The 23,014-nt window shown below is 49.9% G+C and overlaps 8 protein-coding genes across 8 annotated transcripts; 2 read left to right on the forward strand and 6 right to left on the reverse strand.

Moving 5' to 3' along the window:
• Window positions 1-474: 474 nt before the first annotated feature.
• Window positions 475-2,497, reverse strand: BDV14DRAFT_201298 (class I adenylate-forming enzyme family protein; the record flags this gene model as incomplete). The annotated part of the gene is made up of 5 exons (XM_073773723.1): window positions 475-917; window positions 987-1,114; window positions 1,183-1,271; window positions 1,336-2,117; window positions 2,188-2,497. 5 exons carry the CDS (start codon window positions 2,495-2,497, stop codon window positions 475-477), a joined length of 1,752 nt encoding a protein of 583 aa, XP_073627011.1.
• BDV14DRAFT_175581 (amino acid/polyamine transporter I) lies at window positions 2,481-4,899 on the reverse strand. The gene is made up of 4 exons (XM_073769103.1): window positions 4,581-4,899; window positions 4,019-4,530; window positions 3,810-3,971; window positions 2,481-3,762 (listed from the first exon to the last, which is right to left on the reverse strand). Exons 1-4 carry the CDS (start codon window positions 4,885-4,887, stop codon window positions 3,163-3,165), a joined length of 1,581 nt encoding a protein of 526 aa, XP_073627012.1. The 5' UTR covers window positions 4,888-4,899; the 3' UTR covers window positions 2,481-3,162.
• A 467-nt stretch (window positions 4,900-5,366) lies between these two features.
• On the reverse strand, window positions 5,367-7,509 carry BDV14DRAFT_201300 (ASST-domain-containing protein; the record flags this gene model as incomplete). Its single annotated transcript, XM_073773724.1, has 3 exons — window positions 5,367-7,121; window positions 7,173-7,337; window positions 7,390-7,509. The coding sequence occupies 3 exons, from the start codon at window positions 7,507-7,509 to the stop codon at window positions 5,367-5,369; spliced, it is 2,040 nt and encodes a 679-aa protein (XP_073627013.1).
• A 1,182-nt stretch (window positions 7,510-8,691) lies between these two features.
• BDV14DRAFT_175583 (alpha/beta hydrolase) lies at window positions 8,692-9,843 on the reverse strand. The gene is made up of 2 exons (XM_073769104.1): window positions 9,554-9,843; window positions 8,692-9,489 (listed from the first exon to the last, which is right to left on the reverse strand). Exons 1-2 carry the CDS (start codon window positions 9,814-9,816, stop codon window positions 8,727-8,729), a joined length of 1,026 nt encoding a protein of 341 aa, XP_073627014.1. The 5' UTR covers window positions 9,817-9,843; the 3' UTR covers window positions 8,692-8,726.
• Window positions 9,844-10,030: 187 nt separating this feature from the next.
• BDV14DRAFT_201302 (OPT oligopeptide transporter protein-domain-containing protein) lies at window positions 10,031-10,879 on the reverse strand (the record flags this gene model as incomplete). Its single annotated transcript, XM_073773725.1, has 3 exons — window positions 10,031-10,571; window positions 10,634-10,810; window positions 10,857-10,879. The coding sequence occupies 3 exons, from the start codon at window positions 10,877-10,879 to the stop codon at window positions 10,031-10,033; spliced, it is 741 nt and encodes a 246-aa protein (XP_073627015.1).
• A 2,225-nt stretch (window positions 10,880-13,104) lies between these two features.
• BDV14DRAFT_201303 (uncharacterized protein) lies at window positions 13,105-15,004 on the forward strand (the record flags this gene model as incomplete). The annotated part of the gene is made up of 2 exons (XM_073773726.1): window positions 13,105-13,596; window positions 13,646-15,004. The coding sequence occupies 2 exons, from the start codon at window positions 13,105-13,107 to the stop codon at window positions 15,002-15,004; spliced, it is 1,851 nt and encodes a 616-aa protein (XP_073627016.1).
• A 3,838-nt stretch (window positions 15,005-18,842) lies between these two features.
• On the forward strand, window positions 18,843-20,482 carry BDV14DRAFT_80622 (cell wall cysteine-rich protein). The gene is made up of 6 exons (XM_073777565.1): window positions 18,843-19,043; window positions 19,097-19,114; window positions 19,171-19,287; window positions 19,368-19,838; window positions 19,892-20,026; window positions 20,093-20,482. The coding sequence occupies exons 1-6, from the start codon at window positions 18,927-18,929 to the stop codon at window positions 20,324-20,326; spliced, it is 1,092 nt and encodes a 363-aa protein (XP_073627017.1). The 5' UTR covers window positions 18,843-18,926; the 3' UTR covers window positions 20,327-20,482.
• A 269-nt stretch (window positions 20,483-20,751) lies between these two features.
• Window positions 20,752-21,824, reverse strand: BDV14DRAFT_201305 (uncharacterized protein; the record flags this gene model as incomplete). The annotated part of the gene is made up of 3 exons (XM_073773727.1): window positions 20,752-21,068; window positions 21,131-21,622; window positions 21,713-21,824. 3 exons carry the CDS (start codon window positions 21,822-21,824, stop codon window positions 20,752-20,754), a joined length of 921 nt encoding a protein of 306 aa, XP_073627018.1.
• Window positions 21,825-23,014: the final 1,190 nt, after the last annotated feature.

Genomic DNA, 23,014 nt, shown 5'->3' on the forward strand with positions numbered 1-23,014 from the left:
GGTAATTGAAAGGGCGATAGGTTTCTAAATTCCAAACAGCAAAACTGAGATTTATAGGGGCGAAAAGGGAAAGTTGAGCCCTCCAAAGCTTGGATCTGGCTAGGCCAAGCGTAGTTTAGTCCGATCGCGGGATTTCCAGGAATAGCAGAAGCTAGACCATATCTGGTTTAGTTTCACACTTTGGATGCGCCTGGGCTTTGCTCTATAGTCTATACAGGCTGCCGCCACTGCAGCCTAAGGACTACATTTCTCTCCCTAGGTCTCTATCTACTGATATACAGGGAATTGAATCATGTCGGCTTTTGATTTCTATCCTGTCTTCTGCCTGCTACTGTGTCATATCTTAATTGTTCTGAACAGTGTTCTGCCTGCACATCAAATCTCAGTCCTTCAAACAAAACAAGAACATTTGCCTTTTGAATCAGCATCGCTATGTCGCTATCATTTCTATCAATAGAAGGACGTCAGATAAAACTACCGCGGCGGCCTCCCCTCCCAATCCCAAGCCCGATCACCAGGGTAATGCTCCTCAGTCTCAAAATCCCAAACCTGCACATCCGATTTCTCAAGCTCCTCCTCAGAAAAGTAAATTTCCCTAATCTTCTTCTTCGACGGCTTCCCGCTATCCGTCAAACCCCTAAACTCACTGGACGGTATGACCTTCAACAAACCCGGCAATTTAAATGCGGGCTGTTGCGGGTTATTCTCGACAGCAAGCCAGTACCGTAGACTGGCGAGGGTCATGTCTTGTATAATTTCTCCATCTGGCGTATTTTTTTGAAGTAAGATAGCAGTGATACGCTCACCGTACAGGGAATCCGGAACACCGAGGACAAATGCCTGTGTTATATGTGGATGGGAGCGGAGAGCATCTTCGAGAGGGCCAGAATGGACTTTGTACCCGTTGAAGCGGATGACTTTGTTCCAGAAACGAGTCAGCAAATATAATAGCTACATGATGGGGCATATCAGGACAGCGCGCTCACCATCTTGATTTGCGCGGCCGGATACCACAATCTCTCCCGCGGGCGTTATGCTTCCCATGTCGCCGGATTTGTAGAACCCTTCTGCGTCATGGACGTTTTGCATGACGTTGGGGTCGGAGGATATATACCTGCATTTAGTCAAAATTTATCTTAGTTAGGTAGTCCGGAGAGGTAGTTATAGTGGGAATAGACGAACCGCTTCATGAGCAGCGGGCCCTTGACGCATATTTCACCGTCGTCGTTAACTTTGACTTTCACGGCTGGGTTATGGCGGCCGCAGTTATCCTAGAGGTATGGTAAACAGCCTATTAGCCCTCGAATTGATAGGTAAATAGGTGGGTAGACTAACCGTCGAAACAGCCCCAACAGCATCCCAATCAGTCATAGAAATCATCCCCGCCACCTCCGTAAACCCATACATATTAACCAATTCTCTCCCCCCTCTAAGACCCCTCCAAACATTCTTAACTTCATCCGGGACCCTGACAGACCCTGTCAGAAGTACCCTGATACAATTTAATCCACGCAGCGAAGCATTCCGTTCCTCATCAGTTGCAATGGAATCAAGACCCTCCTTTAGAGCGGACAATGTCATCGGCGCTCCCAGGAAACAGGTAATTGGTTCGATACCCTCATCCTCGGTACAGCCCCGCCTCATCCGCTCCCAAAACCAACACGGACTAAAAACACCACTGCAGAACTCCACCGTCGCACCCGTATGAGCCGCCGCAAGAACAAAATCGAATCCGCCCTTCCAATGCGCTGGCATTTGGTGAAGCCATGTATCATCGTGACATAGAGCTAATCGCTCCTTGTAGTTCTCTGTCCCTGCGAGAATCGCACCGCTCGACGATAGCACGCCCTTTGAGGGACCTGTTGTGCCGGATGTATAGAGGAGTGAGAAGCCGCGAGTTGGATCGTAGGGTGGGATATCGAACTCGGAGGATTGAGGGATGAGCTCGAAGGTGAGAGTTGAAATGTCGGTATGTGATGGTGTAATTGCGAAATGCGGGATGTTGAGAGATGCGCAGAGGGATTCGGCGTGGGGGGCTGCTTGTTGGCTACTTGTTACTAGGGCTGCATTACATGTTTCGAGGAAGTAGCGCGCTTCTTCGGGGTGGACTTGCGGGCCTGATTGGATTGGATATTAGCATTAAACTGGTAGTGTGAGGAGGGTCTCTTGTGGAATATGGAGGCATACGCAATGGAACCACAACAGCCCCTAGAGTAACAATCGCAAACAGCAATACCGCGTAATCGAATCCGCCGGCCGCGATAATTGCAATGAAGACCTCGTCGTTTGGATCCTGAAGTCGTTGAAGTGTCTCGGAGTCAAGTTGGTGCTTTAGTCGCTCGCGGTGGACGAGGACCTCAAGCAAGAATTCAGCCCATGTCGCTTCCTTGTCTGACTCGAGATCGCGAATGAACCTAGCTGAAGGGTCGCGCTGGCAGTGCTGGTAGAACTGCGTCAGCCAAGGGCGTTCGGGGACTTGAATGTATGTTCGTGTCATGTTAGAATCGATGGTTTGTTAATGCGATGAGAAGAGAGAGCGAAAATAGAAGTGGCGGATAAGAGACTGCGATCAAGAATACTCATGAGCATCAAATGAGCATCATGACGTATTTATGGTTTGCAAATATGACTTACGCAGTGGTAGAGGCTGGATCTCAATTGTGGGTTGCTGACGATCGAGATCGCTGGGTATCTAGCACCAGCCCTGAACCCACCAGTCTAAGCTTCATCTCAAGAATTACGTGTAAAATGCGATTTTCATTGGGTAGATCCCGAGCACGTGCGAATTTCTGCGATTCAATTGCAGGCTGAGAAATCGCAACATGATGCTAGATTGACTTGTCGAGGTACTACTCTATGGGCGTGGTGGCTTGTAGATCGGTGGAGATCTTGATGCTGCCAAGGGGATCACAGATCCATCGTTCACGGCGGCACTAGTTCAACCGAATGACGTAAATTTGAATGTTGTTTATGTATCCCTTGCGCAAGTTATATCGCGGGTGACGCTTCTTTCTGTATGCATCTACCGTGGCGAGAAAGAAAGGGGTGTTGATACCTATTGCTAAGAAACCGAGAGCGCGAATGTACACGGAGACAGTTTGAAACCAGGCTGAGTAGCATACAGTCACGTCATTCAGTGCTTAACATCCGCGTATTATTTCGCTAGGCCAGGTGACTATGGCTGCTTCTGGCTAACCACCACCGTCTGGCATAATAAAACACCAGTCCCAGCCCCCAAACAGCGATCAGCACAACCGCCTGGAAGGGCGCGAATACCGCGCCCCGGGCGACCACAAACCCGCTGACAAGAGTAAACACGATCGGGATTAGAATAATAGGCTTGTATGGGCGGACAAGCTTTGGCTCGCGGAAGCGCAGAATAATAGCTCCTACCATCGTGAGGAAGAAGAAGCTATATTCTCCTAGTCCGTTGAAGGTGATGAGAGCCCGGAAATTACCAAAAATAATGTATAGCGCCGAGCAGAGGGTGGAAAGTATGAGAGCATTGAGCGGGGCGTCGGAGTCAGAGTCGGACTCAGTAGGCGCAGCACCGTCAGTTTGGGCTGGGGATGAATCTTCGGAGCGGATGCCAATGTAGCCGACTTGTCCCAGGAAGCGAGGAAGCCAGTTCTTGTTCGATGCTGCCACGATCATGCGGCTTCCGACAAAGGCACTGCTCAGGAGTGAGCCAGCGACGACAAAACAGATTAGGACGGCGGCAACGAGTCCAACTCCTGGGCCTAGCAGGTAGTTGAACGCGGTCTAAATGCGTTAGCATTGGGGTCATTCAACAGTAAGTGGGTACATACCACCGCAACGCTGTCGGTCGTAGAGACTACGTCCCATGGAAGTAAGATGTAGTATGCAGTGTTGACGGCGATGAATCCGACGATGATGACCGGAATTGCGGTGTTGATGGCCAGCGGTAGTTGACGGGCGGGCGCAGAAAGCTCAGCGGTGATGTAAATTGCCTTTCCACTGTCAGAGGAGGTCTAATCACTAACGCTGGGTAACGTACCTTATCCCATCCCGAATACGCCCAGAGCGACCCATACAAAGCAGCCGAGAAATGACCCAGTATCTCCCAGCCCTGCAACTTGCTCCAGTCAATCTCGTCACCATCAGGCCCGATGCTATTCCTGTAACCAAACCACGACCTGGACCACCAATCCTGTGACGACTTCTCTGCGCCGTGACTAGCAAGATGGTATATCACAACACCAATACCAGCTACAACGGTAGCGACGATCGCAGTAAACTTGGCGGTCACGAAAAACTTGTTCAGTCTGGTCGATGCCTTTGTGCTGATGCCGTTGGCCATGCTAAATAAAACCAGTACTAGAATAGAAAGCACTTTGTGCAATGCACCCTGCGTCCGGTTGTTCTCGCCAATGGCAGAGAAGACGCTCTCGACAAAGACGATGCTCATGATCGCCAAAGAGGCCGGAATGACAGCGACGATGAAGGTCCACGCGGAGAGAAAGCCAAAGACGTCGCCGTAGATGTATTGGAGGTATGGCTGTACTCCGCCTGCAACAGTAAGCCATTGTATCGTTTACTACGGGTAGAGAGGAAAGTACCTTCTCCTTGAATGGCAGTCCCAAGCTCGGCCATGGTCGCAGCTCCCGTCCAAGCCAAAATACCACCAACAAGCCAAACAATCAGGGCAAATCCAGGCGACGGAACATTTGTATCGATTGAACCCGGCGACGTGAAGATACCGCTGCCAATGACAATGCTAATGATGATGCTGAACGCCTCAGCAGTCCCGAGATTCCGCTTGAAGGAGGTCCGTGGTTCAGTAACGGGTGGCGCCTCTTCGACGGTCCCATATTCGGGCTGTCTGTTGTCGCCCAGCAAGGGCGAGGTGTCTCTGTCGTCCGCCATGGTTTGAGGTCAAGTTGTGGGAATGGAGAAGTGCTCGGTCGCAGGTTGGAGATTGGAATTTATCGTGACTGGGCCAGTCCCACATGGCGTAATTCCGGTCGGAATGGCGAATACTAGCCGTATTTACGGTATTTATCTACGTTATGCCCGAGATCCGCGAAACAAGGGGAGTATACTGAACATTCATGCCTCGACTTTGCAGTCTATACAAACTTTGAAGGATGGAACGGTCCGTTGTATCTTCCTATGAAGGTGCAGCTTACCAATCACGGTTACTCCCCCAAGGAAGGCACGGTAAAGAAACTTTTAAAGAAGGAGCGATCGTTGTAATCTGAGGGGCTGGTCGTAATGTCGGGTTGCTGGAATATATATATGTAATCCCATTGTTACCCACGCTTTTGCGGGTATGTATTCTCTGATTATCTCAGACAAAAAGAAGAACTCATCGGAGTATATATACAAAAGTGTATCCTTACAAATCACCACTCCCGGTCTCGCTGTCTTTCTCCATGCGCTAAATGTATCACCTCCACATCCTTCACCTTGGAATACACAGGTCCCCTCGACCTCTGCAGCCACGGGAAATTCACCGCCAATGACTGAGCCCATCTGACAGCCCGATGCAAGCCCCTTGTCCCTACGACTGCAACAAAGGGCAAAACCACCACGGCGCCACGCCCAACCACCAACCCAGCCAGAAAGATCACTGCGCCAAGCAAGACTTCAAATACGGACAGTTTTTTGCCCCCCACAAGTTTCGCAGGTACTTCGAGCGCCGGGTTCATAGCGACGAGAATCACCGCCGGATCATCGACCGTAGGTGGTTCGGCACCGATATCCCAGTAGACCGGGGGCGCGGTAATGACTTCTTCTTTCGAAGAGCCAAGGACGAGCCCATCAACGTCTAATGCCTCAACGGAGATATTGCCCATAAACCCTGGGACCGTGAAGGAGGTCTCAAAGCCGCGCTTAGGCACTGTGCCAATCTCAACGCGAGGCTGAATCTGCGTGATATTTGTAGGTGCGCTCGCATTTGCATCTGCGTATGTGCCATTCAGGCCTGTCGAGTTTAATATAATCGAGCTCGATGGGGCACGGGCATAGAACCGCCAGTACCGGACCTCAGTGGCCCCGTTCCAACTTACATGCATAGTAGTCGAGAGCGAGGAGCTCACATTATTCCTCATCCCATGCGCAGCAGCAGCGACCACAGGCGGGCTCGACGGAGCCCGACTAACCCACGGAAACTTGAAAGCGCGATACGTGTCGAAGCGTTGCGAAGCAAAGCGGGCCTCCATGAGCAGGGTGCCATCGATTTTGTGCTCGCTTATATAGGCGTCGTTGCTCCAGCTGGCGAGGACGTTGGTAGTATCTATACTTGTGATTGTATGGTTTGGCCCCGGGAGCTGACGCTGGAACGGGATGGTCTGCACGTTTCCGCGGCGGTTCGTGACTTCCCCGTCCGGGCGGTTATACCGCGTTAGCAAGGTCGCAGTCATAGTCGTCAGGTCGAGACTAACGTGCATTGCGGAGGAGACGTATTCGAGGATTGCACGCTCGTCCGCGGCGTTGTTGAGGAAGGTCAGCGTCATGTGCGTTTCATTCACGAAGAGAAATCGCGCGTCGTGCTGGCGCTCGAAATGGAAGTCCTGCGCGAACGAGGACTTTCGTCCTCCTAGTCTCCAGATGATGTGTCCGTCAAGCCCATCAATATAGTAAATTGTGTCGCAGTGCCGTGCAGATAGCAAGTAGTCCCCACTGTCAGTCTTCTGGACTGAGTTCAGGTGTGCGTAATCTGGGTTCGGCTTTTCATCTGTGTGGATAAAGACAAAGGACTCGTCGAGCCCGATGTGATCGTGTGCATTCCACTGAAATGTGCGGTTGCCTGTCTCGAGGTCAAACTCGATGAAGCCGCCCGTGTCAATGTGCGCGGTGACTTCGGAGAGCCCGAAGGCAGCGAGATCAAGCTCGATTGGGAACAAGACAATGGAGATACCGCGGCGCGGGTTCAATGTAATCTGCAGCTCGTGCGTATCGTAGTCTGCTGCTGGCAACGGAGTCCGCGAAACTTCTTCATAGCGGTCATTTAACAGCACCATATAACCGTCGCTATCGGGTTCATCGGGTTTAGCAACCAGTCTGAGCGCGAGATGGGGGACGTTGTCGATGTCAATCGCCTTGAAGTTCCACACGTTGCGGTTTTCGTATTTGCACGAGCCGGCCCAGACGAGTTCCTTGCAAGCAATTAGTTGAGACCCAGTGAAAGGATAAATCTGCAGACTTACTCCGTCTTGATCGTAGATGTATGGACCGACCTGACACGGCGTCCATCGGTTGGAGTGCTTCTCACCGAAGAGATACCAGTATGGAGCGACAAACCAGTAGCCAGGTGCAACGGCGTCTCGGTCATAGTAGGTAACGTTCCATTTTGATGCCCGCAGTTCAAAGATCTATTCCAAACATTAGTTCTAATTCAGCACGAAAGGAGATAGTGAAGCTCACCGTGTGATATTTAATTTGATCCGAGTCATCGAACAGGGACAGTGACAGGGTAGTCGAGGTAACCTGGCCCAGCACTGCCGCTGCAAGGAAGAGCAGCGAGAAAGAGTATGGAAACAGCATGTCTATGAGATCTACGGAAACATTCTGGAGAAAGTGTTTGGGAAGAAAAGCTGGACAGGGGTTCTCCAGCAGAAGAAAAACCGCACCTGAGGTTAAAGTAGATGAAATCAAGCGATTGGCCTGTACCAGGCTTCTACTGCATTTGATCAAGATCCATCCAGGAATTCAGGCCCAGATCAATCCAAGTGGGTCGTCCTTTGCGCGAACTGCTTGAGCGATGCTATTTCTGTCCTATCATGCCGAGTGGCGAGTCAGCCGCATCGCCACGGAAGTTTGGAGCTTCCATAAGAGAAAGCGCGGCTGCACGATTTCTATTGCTGGAAGGTGGTTAAATAGCCGGCATCTTATGCTCGAGTCGTTTGTGGCTATGTAGTAAGAAGATGTACAGATTTTCAGATTTGTTAGACTGTTCACGCTGGAAGACGGTGAACGATTGCCGAAAGAAAAGAAAACGAAAAAAAAACAAAAAAAAAACAAAAAACAGATACAATAAAAAGAAGTCTAACGAAACTCAATATATTTACTAAAGTGACAGGCGATTGTATATCCCCAGCCAAGCTTGATCGTGGAACCCACCATCCAGGCCCAACTCTAAATTAGCAAGTATACTCGGCTTCGGCAGCCTCCAATTGCAGATCTTTTATGATAGTCAATAAGGACTCGGAGAGGCCATGGCAAACGGATGAAAGCAGCTGCTCGGTAAGTGCACAAGTCAAATGCTTGCTGTCTTTACTGGAGTTCTTCTCAAAGCGAAGCAGTTCGCTGCGTACCTGCCAGTTGATCGCTTGGACTGGGGCCGCATTTACTTTGCTTGAAGATATTGGTAAACTACAATTGACTTTTAGATAATGCACGACCGCGGATGAGCTACCCGCAATGGGGGTTTCGATCAGTAGATAATTTGAGTTGAGAAGGACAGTATATCTAGATAAGCTCTCTCAGGTGGCGCAACCTCAGAGGGCACTGTTTGTCTACCAAAATTAAAAGGATGATGGTCCTGCTGTGGCATTCGCGGGTTTCTGCCCAATGAGTAGATATACCGTTACCCAGCTGGAACCTTTTGCTGTACAAGGTTCATGGATGGGCACAGAGACTCGTGGTTTCAGGACATTACCCCATTTCCAGAGGAATATACATTCTAAACATAGAATCCAAGCACCAGGAGGATTTGTATTCATTTAAATCAATCCACATACATATGCAAGACGTCTAGATATTCACTCCTCCCGTTGCGGAACAGGCCACTCCTCAAAGAAAGTAGTCAACCCCCTGCTCATCGAACAAGCCATAACAGTCCCATGGTCCTCAGTCCCATACTCATTAAAGCTGACCGCATGCAACCTCGTACACCCCCCAATAACCTTCATAAGCGAAAGTACATTATTCCGCATATTCAAGATCGCAGCCATCTTCTTCCTCCCCTCCCACGCATCATCAGTCTCATCGCTCCACCGCGGCGGATCCTGCTCCAACCCGCCAAGATACATCACCAGCGTAGGTAGTTTCTTCTCGCCCGTGCTATACGCGCTATCACCCTTGATATCCTTCATGAACTCCCTCGCTTCAGAAAGAACACACTTCTCATTCCACCATATACTCGGACTACTCGCAATATAAGCATCGAACATCGCCGGGCGCGTGAAGAGCGCATGCAGCGCCAGTAACCCGCCATACGAGTGGCCGTAGAGTGCCTCGCGCGAGACCGTGACGTTCGGAAACATCCTCTTAACAGTCGGTCGGACGCTCCCCTCAATGAAATCCAGGAGGAAATCGGCCCCGCCGTACCCCTCTAGCGGCGCATTGGGCGTCGGGATGGTAAGGTCGAAGTTGCGGCGTACGCGCGAATATACTTTCCCTGTTCCGGCGAGCGGGTACCCGATTGCGACAACGATGCCGCCGCCTGCGTAGTGCGATTCTGCGGAGCGGCGCCAGAGGGCCTCGGTGGCGCTGAGGAAGAAGGCGTTTCCGTCGACGATGTAGCTGGATAGCATTAATACCAGGGCCTTCTTCCCCCTAGACATAGAGGGGGATCGAGTGGGCGTACATAATAGGCAGACTGTTCCTGTCTGTATCAGGATCCCGCTTGTTCCAGTGGAGAGGCCATGAGACCTGGATGAGGTATTGCTCGCCGCGGCTGTTGTTGAGGTAGAACTGCTCCGAGTTCGGAAGGGTGATTGCGGCGGGGGTGTCGGTTTGGGTCATTCTGGGCGTGGGGGTTGAGAAGCTTCTTGATGGGAGAGTGTATCTTGAGGAAAGGGGGCGGAAGAAATGAGAGAGTATGGAAGGGCGCGAGAGGAAAAGGCGCATGCCGTATGGAGAATAAGAGAGTTGGAGGTGTGAAGCTGGAGCTTTAATTAAGACAGAATTATCAGATGGAAATGACGGAGCCGGCGTCGGATGTTTCTTATCTGATCCACTGTATTTTACTATATATTACCAGGCGTTACATACCCATACATAACAGGCACTGCAGAGACATTGAAGGAAACCTGGATTCTTGCAGACCCCCTGAGAACATAAACTAAGAAAACGTCCCAATTCTCGGTCCAAAATACTCTCCCTCCGGCAGCGTCAACCGCGTACAAGCCTCAGCTTCACACCCCCTCTCAGCACCATTCCCCCACCAATCAATCTCAAGCCCATTATAACTAACCGCAAAGAAAATAATTACACCCGCAAGCGCAATACCCGTCGAAAACGCCGCAGAGAGCACATAGTTATACTTGGACCAAAACGCCAAATACCGCGTCCGGAGATAACTCATACTCAGCCACGCGGGCACCAGCGCAGGCCACATGTACGCGATGTTATAGGGCGACCAGTGCACGCCACCATTGAGGAACATGACTGGGTGGAACTTTGTGAACCAGTGCGTGCGCGGGAGGCGTTTCTGCGCGTAGTAGATTATAATGGGGATTGCGAAGCCGATGGGGAATGCGGAGAGGAGCGCGGTGTATTGGCCGCCTGTGCCGAAGACTTTTTTGGCGCCGATGCTGCCGAATAGTACGGCGGCTGTGAAGTAGGTGTTGACGCCAGGGCAGGTGAAGCGGTCTTTTTGGTTGCTGTTTTGTCAAGGATTAGCAGGCAGCTCTCTGGCAGGGTACTGGGAAGGAACAAGACTCACGACTCGCAGATGTTAGGAATATGCGTGATCTGGAAGTTCATGACACCAGTGCAGACAAAGGCAGAAACAACAACAGCAATGACCTGCGCCCAGAACGTCTGACGAGGGGGTAGCTTGACATAATGGGCTAACTTCAGGTCGTTGGCGAACGCGAGGGCGTGGGCGGTTGTGACATAGCTAGTTTATATTAGAACTACAGTCTGTTCGGAGCATAGTGACCTACCCATAACATTTGAAAAAGTTCATGGCAAGCGCATTTCCGGGATTCCATAAAATAAATATTCCTCCCTTACCCTCGATGTCGCTACTCTATGAAGCGTCCAAGTCTGGAAGAGAACAAAATTGGATTGGAGACAAGTGGAGACTCATTCCAATTTGACAGGTCGAGTGCGACAGCACTTCCTTGTCATATGTATACATGTCATTGCGTGGCTGCAAAATTTCTAAAGAATAGTTTAATGAAAGCATGAGGTGAAGACCGCAGTGTAAGAGGACTGCGAATAGTGTCAATCACGCGCTCCCAACATTTTATCTGTTTCTACAATCTACTACCTATTCCCACTGGTGACATGGACGGCGACTCAGAACGAGTATAGGTTAAAACTTGCAAATGTTTTTCAGCCAGAATTGACTGGTTCAATCCTGCCTATACTACCATCGCTGTATTCCTCTTGGTTATGGTTACACGCAAAACGATTCCCAGTCATGATAGTAGTCTATCTATTGGGTGTCTTGAGTACGAGATCTTAGTCGGGCTTTGGCCAGTCTTGGTGACTTCCGAAAAAGCGGCATCTCAAGCGACGGCTTGCTTACAGAAAAGGATCACCCTTACGAGGAAATGGCAACTAGGCCCCGGACGTTGCCATATTCTACGGTCACACTTTTGAAACTCCGTGTTCCCTGGATAAGGCGTCTTAATAGTGGATAAACTGCCGCTCTGATTAGGTCTCCCTTCAGCCTTAGAAAAGGGATATATCTGGGCGGTAAGTTTGAAAATAGATTAGACTGACAGAGCCCTCAGTTGTCTACAGAGCGCGATGACCATGTCTATACAATATGCTTGGATTCAAAGGGGTATTAATATAACTTGCGTAAGGTTTCTTACTAACATTAAGTATCTGGAAGCTCCGTAACATCATCAGAGTAATTTTTCGTGGTCAACTTTTGATACTAGTGGGCTTGAACTATCCACCCTAAACAGTCTTGCTATAAACTTTTTCCTTCTAGCTTGCTAACAATCTCGTTGCCTAATCAACTTCATTGCTTTGGCTGGGGACCACTCCTCCAACCCCTACCATGCTTGAGGCTCTGCGTGACTATCCTTTCATAAATCTGGATTGTATCTTGATCAAACGGCAGACTTCGTTCAGGATGAATTTGGAGTTTATATGTCCACAAATGGCCTAAGAATGGTACTAAAGAAGAACAAGTGGTCGAAGAAAATAATGCAACAAAAGGCCAAAGAACAGAACCCTGACTTATGAGTACAGGCAGGATATCTCCGAATACCGTCTATATCAATTAGTTTATGTCGACGAGGTTGGAAGTGAGAGATGGATAGGCATACGAAAGACAGGCTGATCTCCTCCTAGCATAATCCCAACCGGAAGATCCAATCTTCATCGCGGTCAACGCTACCAGATTCTGCCCGCCTATTCGCAGGATGGTGTTATCCTCTCTCATTTCTACCAAGGTTCCACTGATGCTGCTTGTTTTGAGGACTTTATTGATCAACTTCTTCATTGTCTCACCAGCTTCCAGGATGTTCTTGTCATGGACAACGCGTCGTTTTATCATTCCGAGAGAATCCAGCAAATGTGCCTTGAGAAGGGTGTTAGACTCATATATCTACCGCCATATTCGCCTGACCTTAACCCTATTGAGGAGTTTTTGTGCCAAAATGAAGGCTTTTATTAGACGCAAATGGCCGATCTACCAGGATGAGCCAGAACACGATTTCAGTGCATTTCTTGAACGTTGTGTCGATACTGCTGGGGCTAAAAAGCAGAGTGCAAGAGGGTACTTTCGGCAGGCATAATGATTGAGGAAACACCCTTGGAGCCTTCCGTGTACCCACATAACAGCCCGTGATCTCCGATCGGGGTTCTGCCTAGTGCGGTCGGACCGTCCCGCAAGCCTGTCCCATGATGATCGGACGTCAATGGGCCCGACAATAGAATTAGATTGTAAAAGCGGCTTTATATGATTGAAATACTACTCTAATTCAAGAACCATGCAGTATCCTCAAGCACATCCCACTTTACCTTAAATCGAAGCCGCCTAGCACCTTTCGGTCGGCGCGGTCATTGCTCCAGTGGGATCGAGAGAGCTTGATCAGCTGAAGAACTCCCTTCCGTTTGGTTGGTCAACCTGCAACACGTCAGCAGCTGGCCATCCAACACCAGCTCGAAGCGGGGCTTCAAAATTTCACCACCATATTCCAAGCAGATTTCAGGACAATCACCAGAACGATGTCCCCCTGGCGAGAAAGCAAAGATTTCTTAAGGGAACGTTTCCGGCGGCCTCGAGAATCTGGCAAGCAAAAGAACGATCCTCCAGCAGGTAATCTAAACAGGACAAGCTTAGCCATTTCCAACTCCTCGACTTCAAGGGAACCATTCGACCCTTGGCTGAAGGGGCAGCAGCTTCTCAGGAAAGACGAGACGCTAAATAAAATATGGGAGGAATCAATTTACATTCTCAAGTCTAGACTGGGATTAAAGTGCGAAGATGATGGAAACGCCACCCGCGTGAACGATCTCCGTACTTTCCTTGATGCGACAACTCAGCGGCTTGATGACAAAAAGTGGACCGTCCTAGATGGCATTGGCCAAAGCGACACTCGAAAGAAACTGACGAAGGTATGCCAAAATATTATTCTGGTTAAGGATGTCGTCAGCCCTGTGGCAGCCACCAGTCCTCCCGCCGCCATAGCATGTGCCGGGATCACGGTCGGGTTCTTGGTAAGGTCCATTTATCAATTTTCTATCAGTACTGCTAACTTGAGATTAGCTGTTTATACAGGCTATGGAGCAACACGAGACTCTTCTACAGGGCTTGGAGACAATCTCCTCCCTAATACCTCGTCTCCACGTGATTGAGCATCATTTTCTGCACCGTGACATTGGTATCAGCGCGGACCTGAGGAGAACGATTGAGAAAGATACAATCCAACTATGTTCTAAAATCCTTGAATTTCAGTCTCGGGCCATTTGCTATTTGGAGAAACAGACAGCAAGACAGTTTTTCACGGACATGTTAAAGCAAGATGGGTGGGACGGGATACTCCAAGATATCGAGCGATACGACACCTCCTTAAAGGATGCCACTTCCTCGGCGCACGTTATAGAGGTTGGGAGAAAGCTTGAGGCTCTCCAGGATGGCCTGCAGCAAATGCAGGTATGGCAAACCACGTCTGTGAAGGATCGAAAGAAAGCCAAGCTCTTCCAGAGGTTATATGTTTGCCCCTACAAGGATCGCAAGGACAGAAATAACAAGCGTGTGCCAGGCACATGTGAATGGTTCACCAATCATCCTCAATTCATTAAGTGGGAACAAAGCAGCAACTCTGAGCTACTATGGGTTTCCGCAGATCCAGGCTGTGGGAAGTCAGTCCTCACCAAATACTTGGCTGATGAATATTTGCCTAGCGGAACAAGAACAGTCTGTTACTTCTTTTTCAAAGATGATTATGCGGATCAGAGACGTGCCATAGATGCGCTTGCCTCCATTCTCCGTCAAATCCTGATGGCACAACCGCATCTTGTCCAAGATCCACTCCTAGACAAATCAGAGGCAAGCGGGGATCAGCTAACCAAGTCCTTCAATGAGCTGTGGAGTATATTTGTTCATGTCACAGCAGATGAGAATGCTGGCGAAGTGATCTGCTTGCTCGACGCATTGGACGAGTGCCAAGACGATGACCGGACAAAGCTGATTCAAGCAATTAAGACCCTATTCCTCAACAAACTTGGCAAGCGCAACGTTAAATTTCTGATAACGAGCCGACCATATGTTCATATACGACGCGATTTTTTCACGCTGGAGAAAAGCCTACCTACCATCCACTTAAGTGGCGAGAACGAGGAGAACACCGACAAGATTTCTGGCGAGATCGACCTCGTCATTAAGGAGAGGGTCAGAGATATTGGCGAACGAAACTCCCTACGACTAGACGAATTCGAGTTTATTATTGAGCAGCTCACCTCCGTTCCTAACCGAACATATTTATGGGTCAGCCTTGCATTAGATGTTATCACAAAAATTCCGGGGTTTAGTAGAGGAAACGTTCGCCGGGTGATCCAGAATATACCAGAAAACGTCAACGCTGCTTACACCCGGATTCTGAATCGAAGTTCGGACTGTTCCTGAGCAAGAACATTGCTTCAGGTGGTAACTGCTGCGGAGCGTTCCTTGTCACTTCAAGAAATATCATTAGCTTTGGCGTTCAGTACAAAGGATCAATCAATTGAAGACATCCGAGACGAGATACAAACCGAAGATGAACGGATCCAGACAATGATCAGAGATTTGTGCGGGCTATTTTTGGTTGTAATAGGTGGAAAGATTTATCTTCTTCACCAGACCGCCAAAGAGTTTTTAGTGAGGCAAAGCCAGAACTTTGTCCACGAGGATGCTAAGGCTAGTACATGGAAGCATAGCCTGGACCCGAAGGATCCCACTACGTTCTTGCGGAAATATGCACACTCTACTTGTGTCAAGACTCCACGCGAGATTTGTTTCCTGGTCTCATGGACTACGCGGCAAAAAATTGGGCAGCACACTTTGGAGGAGCTTCTGTGTCAAGCGATGATATAATCGCGGAACGTGGGCGCACACTTTGTCAAGCCAAAACAAGTATACACAAGGCTTGGACGGCCATTTACGAGTGGTGGACTTATGATCTTCCAGGATCTGATGACATTATTATTGCGTCCTATCTGGGGCTCACAGCTGGTGTCAAGATACTTCTTGAGACTGGAAAAGTGGATATAGAGTCTAGGGACTTGCATGGTCGAACTCCTCTATCCTGGGCTGCAGAGGCTGGACACGAGGGAGTTGTCAAGCTGCTCCTTGAGACTGGAGAGGTGGATATAGAGTCCAGGGACTCTGATAATCAAACTCCTCTATCCTTGGCTGCAAAAAATGGACACGAGGGAGTTGTCCATCTACTTCTTGAGACTGGCGAGGTGGATATAGAGTCCAGGGACTCTAATGGTAAAACTCCTCTATCCTGGGCTGCACAATATGGACAGGAGGCAGTTGTCCAGCTACTTCTTGAGACTGGCGAGGTGGATATAGAGTCCAGGGACTCTAATGGTAAAACTCCTCTATCCTGGGCTGCAGGAAATGGATGCGAGGCAGTTGTCAAGCTGCTCCTTGAGATTGAAAAGGTGGATATAGAGTCCAGGGACTCTAATGGTCAAACTCCTCTATCCTGGGCTGCAGGGTATGGATACGACGGAGTTGTGCAGCTGCTCCAGGAAGCTAGTCTGGAAGGAAATCTACCAGGAGACACCCTTAACAGTCTGTATCCTATTAGTGCAGACACAATGTAGTTGTGTGATGCTGTACGGAGAAATTGCAAGACCAAGTACAGTACAATAGCAAGATGAAGTAAATTGCTTGATAAATTTGTTACGATAGATTTCTTTAGGCATGGTTATAACAGTCTGACCACTCGCGGATATCGTTCAACAAAACGACGCGCCACCCCTTCCATGACACCGTGTTTGATAAAGATGCCCGCATTTTCTATCTTTTTTTATCTGCTTTAGATCCAGCCCCTAGCCAGAGCCAATTCATATGCTTTCTCAATGTGATCCTTCATCATCTGAGAGATTACCCGTGATTGTTGCCAGTTTGCATATTTCCGTACACCACATCCAAAAAGTCAGAAAAGGTTGTTGAATCAATTGCATCTGAACTCGGCCTTCAGCTATTGCCCGGTGTATTCAGCAATAACGCTTGAGGGGAATGTGATTGTAGAACCTGATGTCGATTGCATGGCCCGCTGATTCAGCTAGGGGATTTCCCGAACCCTTTTGCTCTTTTTCACGCCGCTTACAACACTCTTTTGCATAAAGTTGTTCGCGAATCTCGTGGGCACATCCTCATTACTGTCATGCTCAGGGAGGCCGTCTTCCACCAGCTTGACCAGGCGTTTCAAATGATAAGACTCTAGAGGGTAATGGTTCTTTCCATCAGGGTCCTGCCAACAGTACCAATCTTTGTTTTTGCAAGACCCAGGACAGCGATTTTTCCTATACACGTCTCGCCATGTTGGCTGCGCAGAAGTTATTTCAGCATCCATCCTAGCATCTCTCTCAGACAGCATTCTGTTTGTGGTTGAGTTATTATTTCTTTTATCTCCGCTTCTGGAGGGGACAGGGCCTGTGTCATCTGCTATAGAGCCGACAGAAATGGATAGCCTAAGCTGCTTGCCTTTCTTACCATGCTTGCCCAGTCAAGAAGCTGCTCCATGATCGGTATTGAGGTACAGAGGCCATGAGGGTGTTTCATCTAACCGAACCCGGGAACTAGGGGGCAAGTGATGAAGGAGCGAACAGCGCTATGATTTCGTGTCAATCCATCGTTGCCTTCAAACCACACGCTCTCAGAGAGCCAAACTTATTATTATTCTCGCAAAGTTCAAAGTGCGTTAAAAAAAGGACGGAATTTTGCCCAGAGCGGACGCAATAACATGCAACTCCCCTTTGCCCACGGTGATTATACCGCTGCATATTACTGAGTCCATGCTGCGAGGCTTATCCAAAACAGCCGCGGCCCACCGGTACTTTTTTCTTGCTTTCTGGAATATGTGCAGAAGCTATAGCCAAGACGCGCATGCGCACGGAATTGACTGCTCGCATTCGAGATGTTTCAGTTTCACATTCCAACAAACCACAGCTGCAGATCGGCCGCCTGAAACGAACTGCTCCCCTCAATTTGGCAATGAGGGAGATCGTCGATCGAAGAAATTTGTGTCTCAGTCTCTTATTCGAATACTCTGGTTAGGGCCGTCGCAGGCTTATTCCCCATTTGTCGTCATTATGCGCTATTGGACTCAGCCCGAAACAAAGAATGACGCTGCGAGGAATCTCGACGATCAGGGTGAAAGGATACAGCGGTGGTCAGAAAGTGATCCAGCGCTTCTTGGCTGTCTGACATCCGTTTGTCAGTCTCAGGGTTTGATCCCTGTGATTACATTCTCATTACCTTACAACTCTCTGGTCTCTCAATTTTACGAGTTGGTCCAGGGTTGGGGCCGAATCTGTTTGCCCTCAATGCCTTGATCCCAGAGTACCAAGACAGCCCTATAATCAATGATCATGGACGCCCGAGATCGGGGTACGAGAACGATCTCGTATAGGTCAAGAGTGGTTTCAGCTGCTGATCCCTCATTACCATATTCAGGCAACCAAACACCTTGGCATGGCAAACAGTAAAAGTGACGACCGTCTCAGAAGTCAGACTTCATTGCGAGTCTTCTCTGAGAATGACCGACGCCGCCTCGTATCCTTCCTATCAAGACGTGAACCGCGGTGTCTACCCGGTCCGCAAGGACCTGACCCTAGTACTGCAGCTAACATGCTATTGCGCAAGAATCCGGGGAAATGCAGAGCTAGAGAATTAGGGCGATCCTCACGAGCGCCGAGTCCGAGAGCCTTGTAGCAACGAGCCTCTGCTTTCTTGGCCTGTTTGTGAGTGGGCATTGTGCGGGTCAGCTTACTTCCCTTTGCGGAATTTCACTGGCTAGAAGTGCCGTGGCTGATACTGAAGAAGTGAGAATTAGGCTGTGATGACGCTTTGTCTAAGGTCCTTTCAATGCATGACCTGATTGGGAGCGGAGTGGAATGCCTTACTTTCTGCCAATAGGCGTTTGAACCTGTAGGGTGTGATGTCGCCCTGGATCTAGATCCTGGATCGAGGCACAATGTTATAGGGCACTCTGTGAATAGAACGACTATTGGGATGGAATTCAATAGGCTCGTGTCCAGAGGCTGAGTGAATTCAGCTGGAGATGGATAGGGATGTTCCTTCACCGGGGCTTTAGTAAACATCAAGATAGGTGGAGTGGATGCAAGGGACAGTGGCGAGGTCAATTCCCACAAATTCCCGTTTCTTTCTATAAAGCACAGTTCATGTCCAGTCCTTCATTGTTCTTCCCTGCCCCATCCTCTCCTTCCATTTCCCTTCCACCCTTTCACTGACTGTCGCTTCTCGACATATCGCCTGTACGATCTTTAGTTTCTCGTTCTCTTCCCTACATCCCCTTCTGGCAACCATCAAGATGGTCCGCCTTTCCCTTCTTGCTCTGACCACCTCTCTGGCAGTGGTTCTTGCTCTCCCTCAGAATGCTTGCACCACCGTCTGCCGGCCCGAGAAACCTGACTGTCCTGAAGGCGAGGTATTTTCTCCTGATTTCCCTGTTCAATGGCAGGTGCTAACGGAGTTATGTAGGTTGCTGGAGGTAGCGAGGTACGATCATTCCACCTAAAATTTCAAACACATGAAGCGGCTAATTGAATTGAAAGGGCTGCTGGGGCTGCTGTGTTCCCGTTGACCCCGAGCCGCACGTGGGATTCTGCACTGCTGTCTGTCGGCCCGAGAAGCCTGAGTGCCCTGTTGGCGAGGCACCTACTGGTAGCGAGGTATGTTCTTGATACTGTACCCAGTCATATTCTGTTCCGGGTACGGTACATTTATTCGGCCAAGATTTAACAATTACCAGGGCTGCTGGGGCTGCTGCGAATCAATTCCCAAACCCTCTTCCCCTCCTGCATTCACCTCCCTCTCCCCTACTTCAATCCCCACCCCAACCTACACAGATACCATCATCCCCTCACCAACACTCCACATCTGCACACTAGAATGCAAGTTCGAGAAGCCCGAGTGCCCAGCCGGGGAAGCGCCGACTGGCAGCGAGGGATGCTGGGGATGTTGCCAGCCAATCATTCTAACAAACACAACTACCAACGTTGAGGAAAAGCGCCAGAATATCTGTACGACAGAGTGCCGACCTACTAAGCCAGAGTGTCCAGCTGGTGAGGCGCCGGCGGGAAACGAGGATTGTTGGGGATGCTGTCAGCCTATCACGACTACAATCCCCGTAACAGAGGAAAAGAGGCAGGATGTTTGCACCACTGAATGTCGGCCTGAAAGACCGGAGTGTCCTGTCGGAGGGGCCCCGACTGGTCAGGAGGTAAGAAAAGTCTGAGTTCATTGTCCCGGCCACATACTGACGGTACTCTCCAGGGCTGCTGGGGCTGCTGCGAGCCCATCCCGAACGCGGGAACCACCACTGAACAACAGCGCCAAAACATCTGCACTTTAGAGTGCCGCCTCGAGAAGCCAGAGTGTCCGGCCGGTGAAGCGCCAACGGGTTCAGAGGTACGTTTTCGGCCAAGCCCACCCTCACTCCCTCCATATTGCACAACATACTAAGGCTTGGACAAGGGTTGCTGGGGCTGCTGTCAACCAATTCCCACCCCATCCCTCTCAAGCACAACCACACCAGACCCTTCAACCAGTCCGGTAGTCGACGAACTCGAGACTCCATCGGGAGACGACGAGCTCTGCCTCTCCGTCTGCCAGGTCCCAAAACCCGAATGTCCTGAGGGTGAAGCACCAACGGGTAACGAGGAATGCTGGGGATGTTGTCGGCCGATCGCGGGCACTACTCGGAGGTAGAGGGATCTGGGTGTCGGTGGTTCAGAGGGCGTAATGGTGCGAAGAGCTTTACATACTCTGGGTAGGGAAGAGAAGCTTGATGCGCAGCCTTGTAGACAGCGGGAGTTTTGTACCGAAGGGGGAATGAGTCCAGGTGAAGTTTGACAGGGATCATGCGTTGATACTGAAGATGTGCTACACTGGCGGAAAATGGTATATTGTTCGTACCTTGTCTTTTTCTTTTTTTTCTATGCTTTTCTGCTCTTTTTAGTTTCATCTTCAGCCTGAGTTCATTTCGTCTGTTGTTAGTATTTCATGACGAAGTATGCCATTTAGTTTTTACCTTTCAATGAGTGCCTTGAGTGTATTTCCATTCAGACAATATATGCAAATATCACGAGTAAGCCGCCTATACAAATCAAAAATTTCATATCAACATAGGTTCATTACTTCTGCTCCGGATCCCAACTAACATCCGCCCTCTCAAGAAACGCTTGCCCTCTCTCCAATGCCCGACTATTCTCTTCACCAAGCCATTCAGGCTCGAGCGCCTTCTGTTTCTCCTCAATCTCGTACCCCTCACCACCCGCAACAAAGACCATCCTGCCCGAGAACGGTAAATTAACGCCGGTATGCGTTTTGCCGTCACCTCCGCGGTTGGCCGTGGCACAGAGGGCGAAATACCGCGCTACGTCCGAGGCTTCGTTAACTGGGTGCCCTTCCTTTTCCCACTCTTGTTCTATGCCGACGATCATGCGGGTTCCTGATTCAGCTAGTTAGCTGGCACTTCCGAGACCGAGATATGGGAGTGGGAGATCAACGTACGTGTTACCCACGGACAAACAACGTTAACGCGTATCCCCTCCTTCGCAGCCTGCAGATGCAACCCGCGCATTATTCCGACAACGCCATGCTTACTCGTTGTATAAGGCACAAGGTCCTCTGTCTCACTGAACCCAATAATACTACTCATAAGCACGATATCACCGCCGTCCGGGTTTTGACGTAGATAATGCATCCCAATCCGCGCACTGTATATCGAGCCGATCGTGTTGACTTGTATTTCCAACATCGAGGGCTCCTCGTTTATATCGGATGACGGGTCGAATATGGATTTCGGGTTTGCGACACCGGCGATGGGGAGGACAATGTCGATGTGGTTGTGAAGGTTGAAAGCGGTGCGAAAGAGGTTTAGTTGGGAGCTGTATGAGGTCGCGTCGCATGGGACGAAGGTTATGCGATTGGAGGAGAGGGAGGTTAGGAGTTCGTTCGCAGGCTCCTCGGCGATGTCGCCAAAGACGATCTTCGCGCCATGGTCTATAAGACAAGAGTAGGGATGTTAGTCGCGAGAAGTTCAATGGTTGTGCTGTTGCGGTGGGGTTGTTGGTGGTTCGTGGACAAACTCACGATGGAAAAGCGTAACGATCTCACTACCAATTCCTGTTGCGCCACCCGTCAAGACAACGACTTTGTCCTGGAGAGTTGAAAGCAGCGAGGAATCCAGAGCGAGGTGTGCCATTGTGTCTGTGGTTAAGCAAGACTGGAAGCAAAGAAAGCCGACGTCGGGAGGGGCAGAGGGGCCCTTATATTGATCAACAATCAACATCGACCCAAGCCGAGCCGTTAGTCCACAGCAGCAATCAGGCAATCGACACCGGCACCGAAGCGGAGGAACAGATGTTCTTCACCGTCGAGCTTGATTGCCCCACGGCCATCTCCAGCCGTCCAGCATTATTCAGGACAAGCTGTGCTGCGCATCATCGGTCACCACAGCTGGCGTCACTCTGCAGGTCATACAGAACATCCCGGTCTAGCTGCTGCTTATCGATCCCCAGGAACTGGGTAGCCGGCGAACGTTTACCTGGGAGAGAAAGACTCAGGTGTGCGATAACAGACGTCCGCTGTTAAGTCCGGCTGATGACAGCGCTAGGAGAGATATTTGAGAGCTCCCACCAGTCAGGAAGGGCGCAATTATCGTGGTTCAGTGGCAGGTTATGCAGAGCTTGCACCATCTCCACTGTGTCCCACGAGGGGAAATGGAGCGGATCCACACAAGCTGCAGGTGGTGCAGGGTGCATATCGGCGAACCATGCATGGTATACATGGGTAGTTGTGGATGGAGACTGTCTGCATTGTCCAAAACATTACAACCATTTTGTTCCAGGCTGGTGTATGGTCTTGTATGCCTCGAGAGTCCAGATAAGGTGGGGTATTATCAAGGAAGGAGCGACCCGCTGCCGATGGTTACACAGCCGGGAAGGACCGCCCCGTTGCCCCGGAAACATCAGCACAACAACATTACTACACATTATTCCGAGGATGCATTGCCTTGTTTGCGACATTGAGCGCATCCGCACCTGCTCGCAGCGGTTTCGGTCCATGGATTTGGCGCCACGCCTTCGCTCTGAACGTCTGATCCGGTTTTAAGGCTTGATGATACCAGCCGTGCGTCTACTTCTCAGGGCTGCGTACACCGTCTTTGTATGACCTAGAGATAGAGGGAGTTGCTGCTTTTCTCGCGAAAATTGTCGCAGTATTTGCCGACTGAAGACCCTGCGCGTGGTAGTAAAACCGACCCCCAAGCCCTCTTTCGCTGATGTCCAGGCGCTTATACATCTGCCACTAACACTGGCTTAATTCTCGAGTTGCTGACATCATAATATATGAAATGGCGCGCCAGCTCCAAGAATCACCGTGCTGGAGGTCTGG

This window comes from Aspergillus stella-maris (assembly GCF_047715825.1).
Source record: "Aspergillus stella-maris strain CBS 113639 unplaced genomic scaffold BDV14scaffold_36, whole genome shotgun sequence".
In the NCBI taxonomy this organism is placed as follows: domain Eukaryota; kingdom Fungi; phylum Ascomycota; class Eurotiomycetes; order Eurotiales; family Aspergillaceae; genus Aspergillus; species Aspergillus stella-maris.

Excerpts from the sequence above, each read along its gene's own strand:
- BDV14DRAFT_80622 (XM_073777565.1), top strand. The coding sequence starts at position 18,927 with ATGGTCCGCCTTTCCCTTCTTGCTCTGACCACCTCTCTGGCAGTGGTT. Across the intron at positions 19,288-19,367 it reads AGGCACCTACTGGTAGCGAG|GGCTGCTGGGGCTGCTGCGA; the intron begins GTATGTTCTTGA and ends AACAATTACCAG. Across the intron at positions 19,839-19,891 it reads GGGCCCCGACTGGTCAGGAG|GGCTGCTGGGGCTGCTGCGA; the intron begins GTAAGAAAAGTC and ends GGTACTCTCCAG.
- BDV14DRAFT_175581 (XM_073769103.1), bottom strand. The coding sequence starts at position 4,887 with ATGGCGGACGACAGAGACACCTCGCCCTTGCTGGGCGACAACAGACAG. Across the intron at positions 4,531-4,580 it reads GACTGCCATTCAAGGAGAAG|GCGGAGTACAGCCATACCTC; the intron begins GTACTTTCCTCT and ends TTACTGTTGCAG. Across the intron at positions 3,763-3,809 it reads CGACCGACAGCGTTGCGGTG|ACCGCGTTCAACTACCTGCT; the intron begins GTATGTACCCAC and ends TAACGCATTTAG.
- BDV14DRAFT_175583 (XM_073769104.1), bottom strand. The coding sequence starts at position 9,816 with ATGCGCCTTTTCCTCTCGCGCCCTTCCATACTCTCTCATTTCTTCCGC. Across the intron at positions 9,490-9,553 it reads AGGAACAGTCTGCCTATTAT|CTACATCGTCGACGGAAACG; the intron begins GTACGCCCACTC and ends AATGCTATCCAG.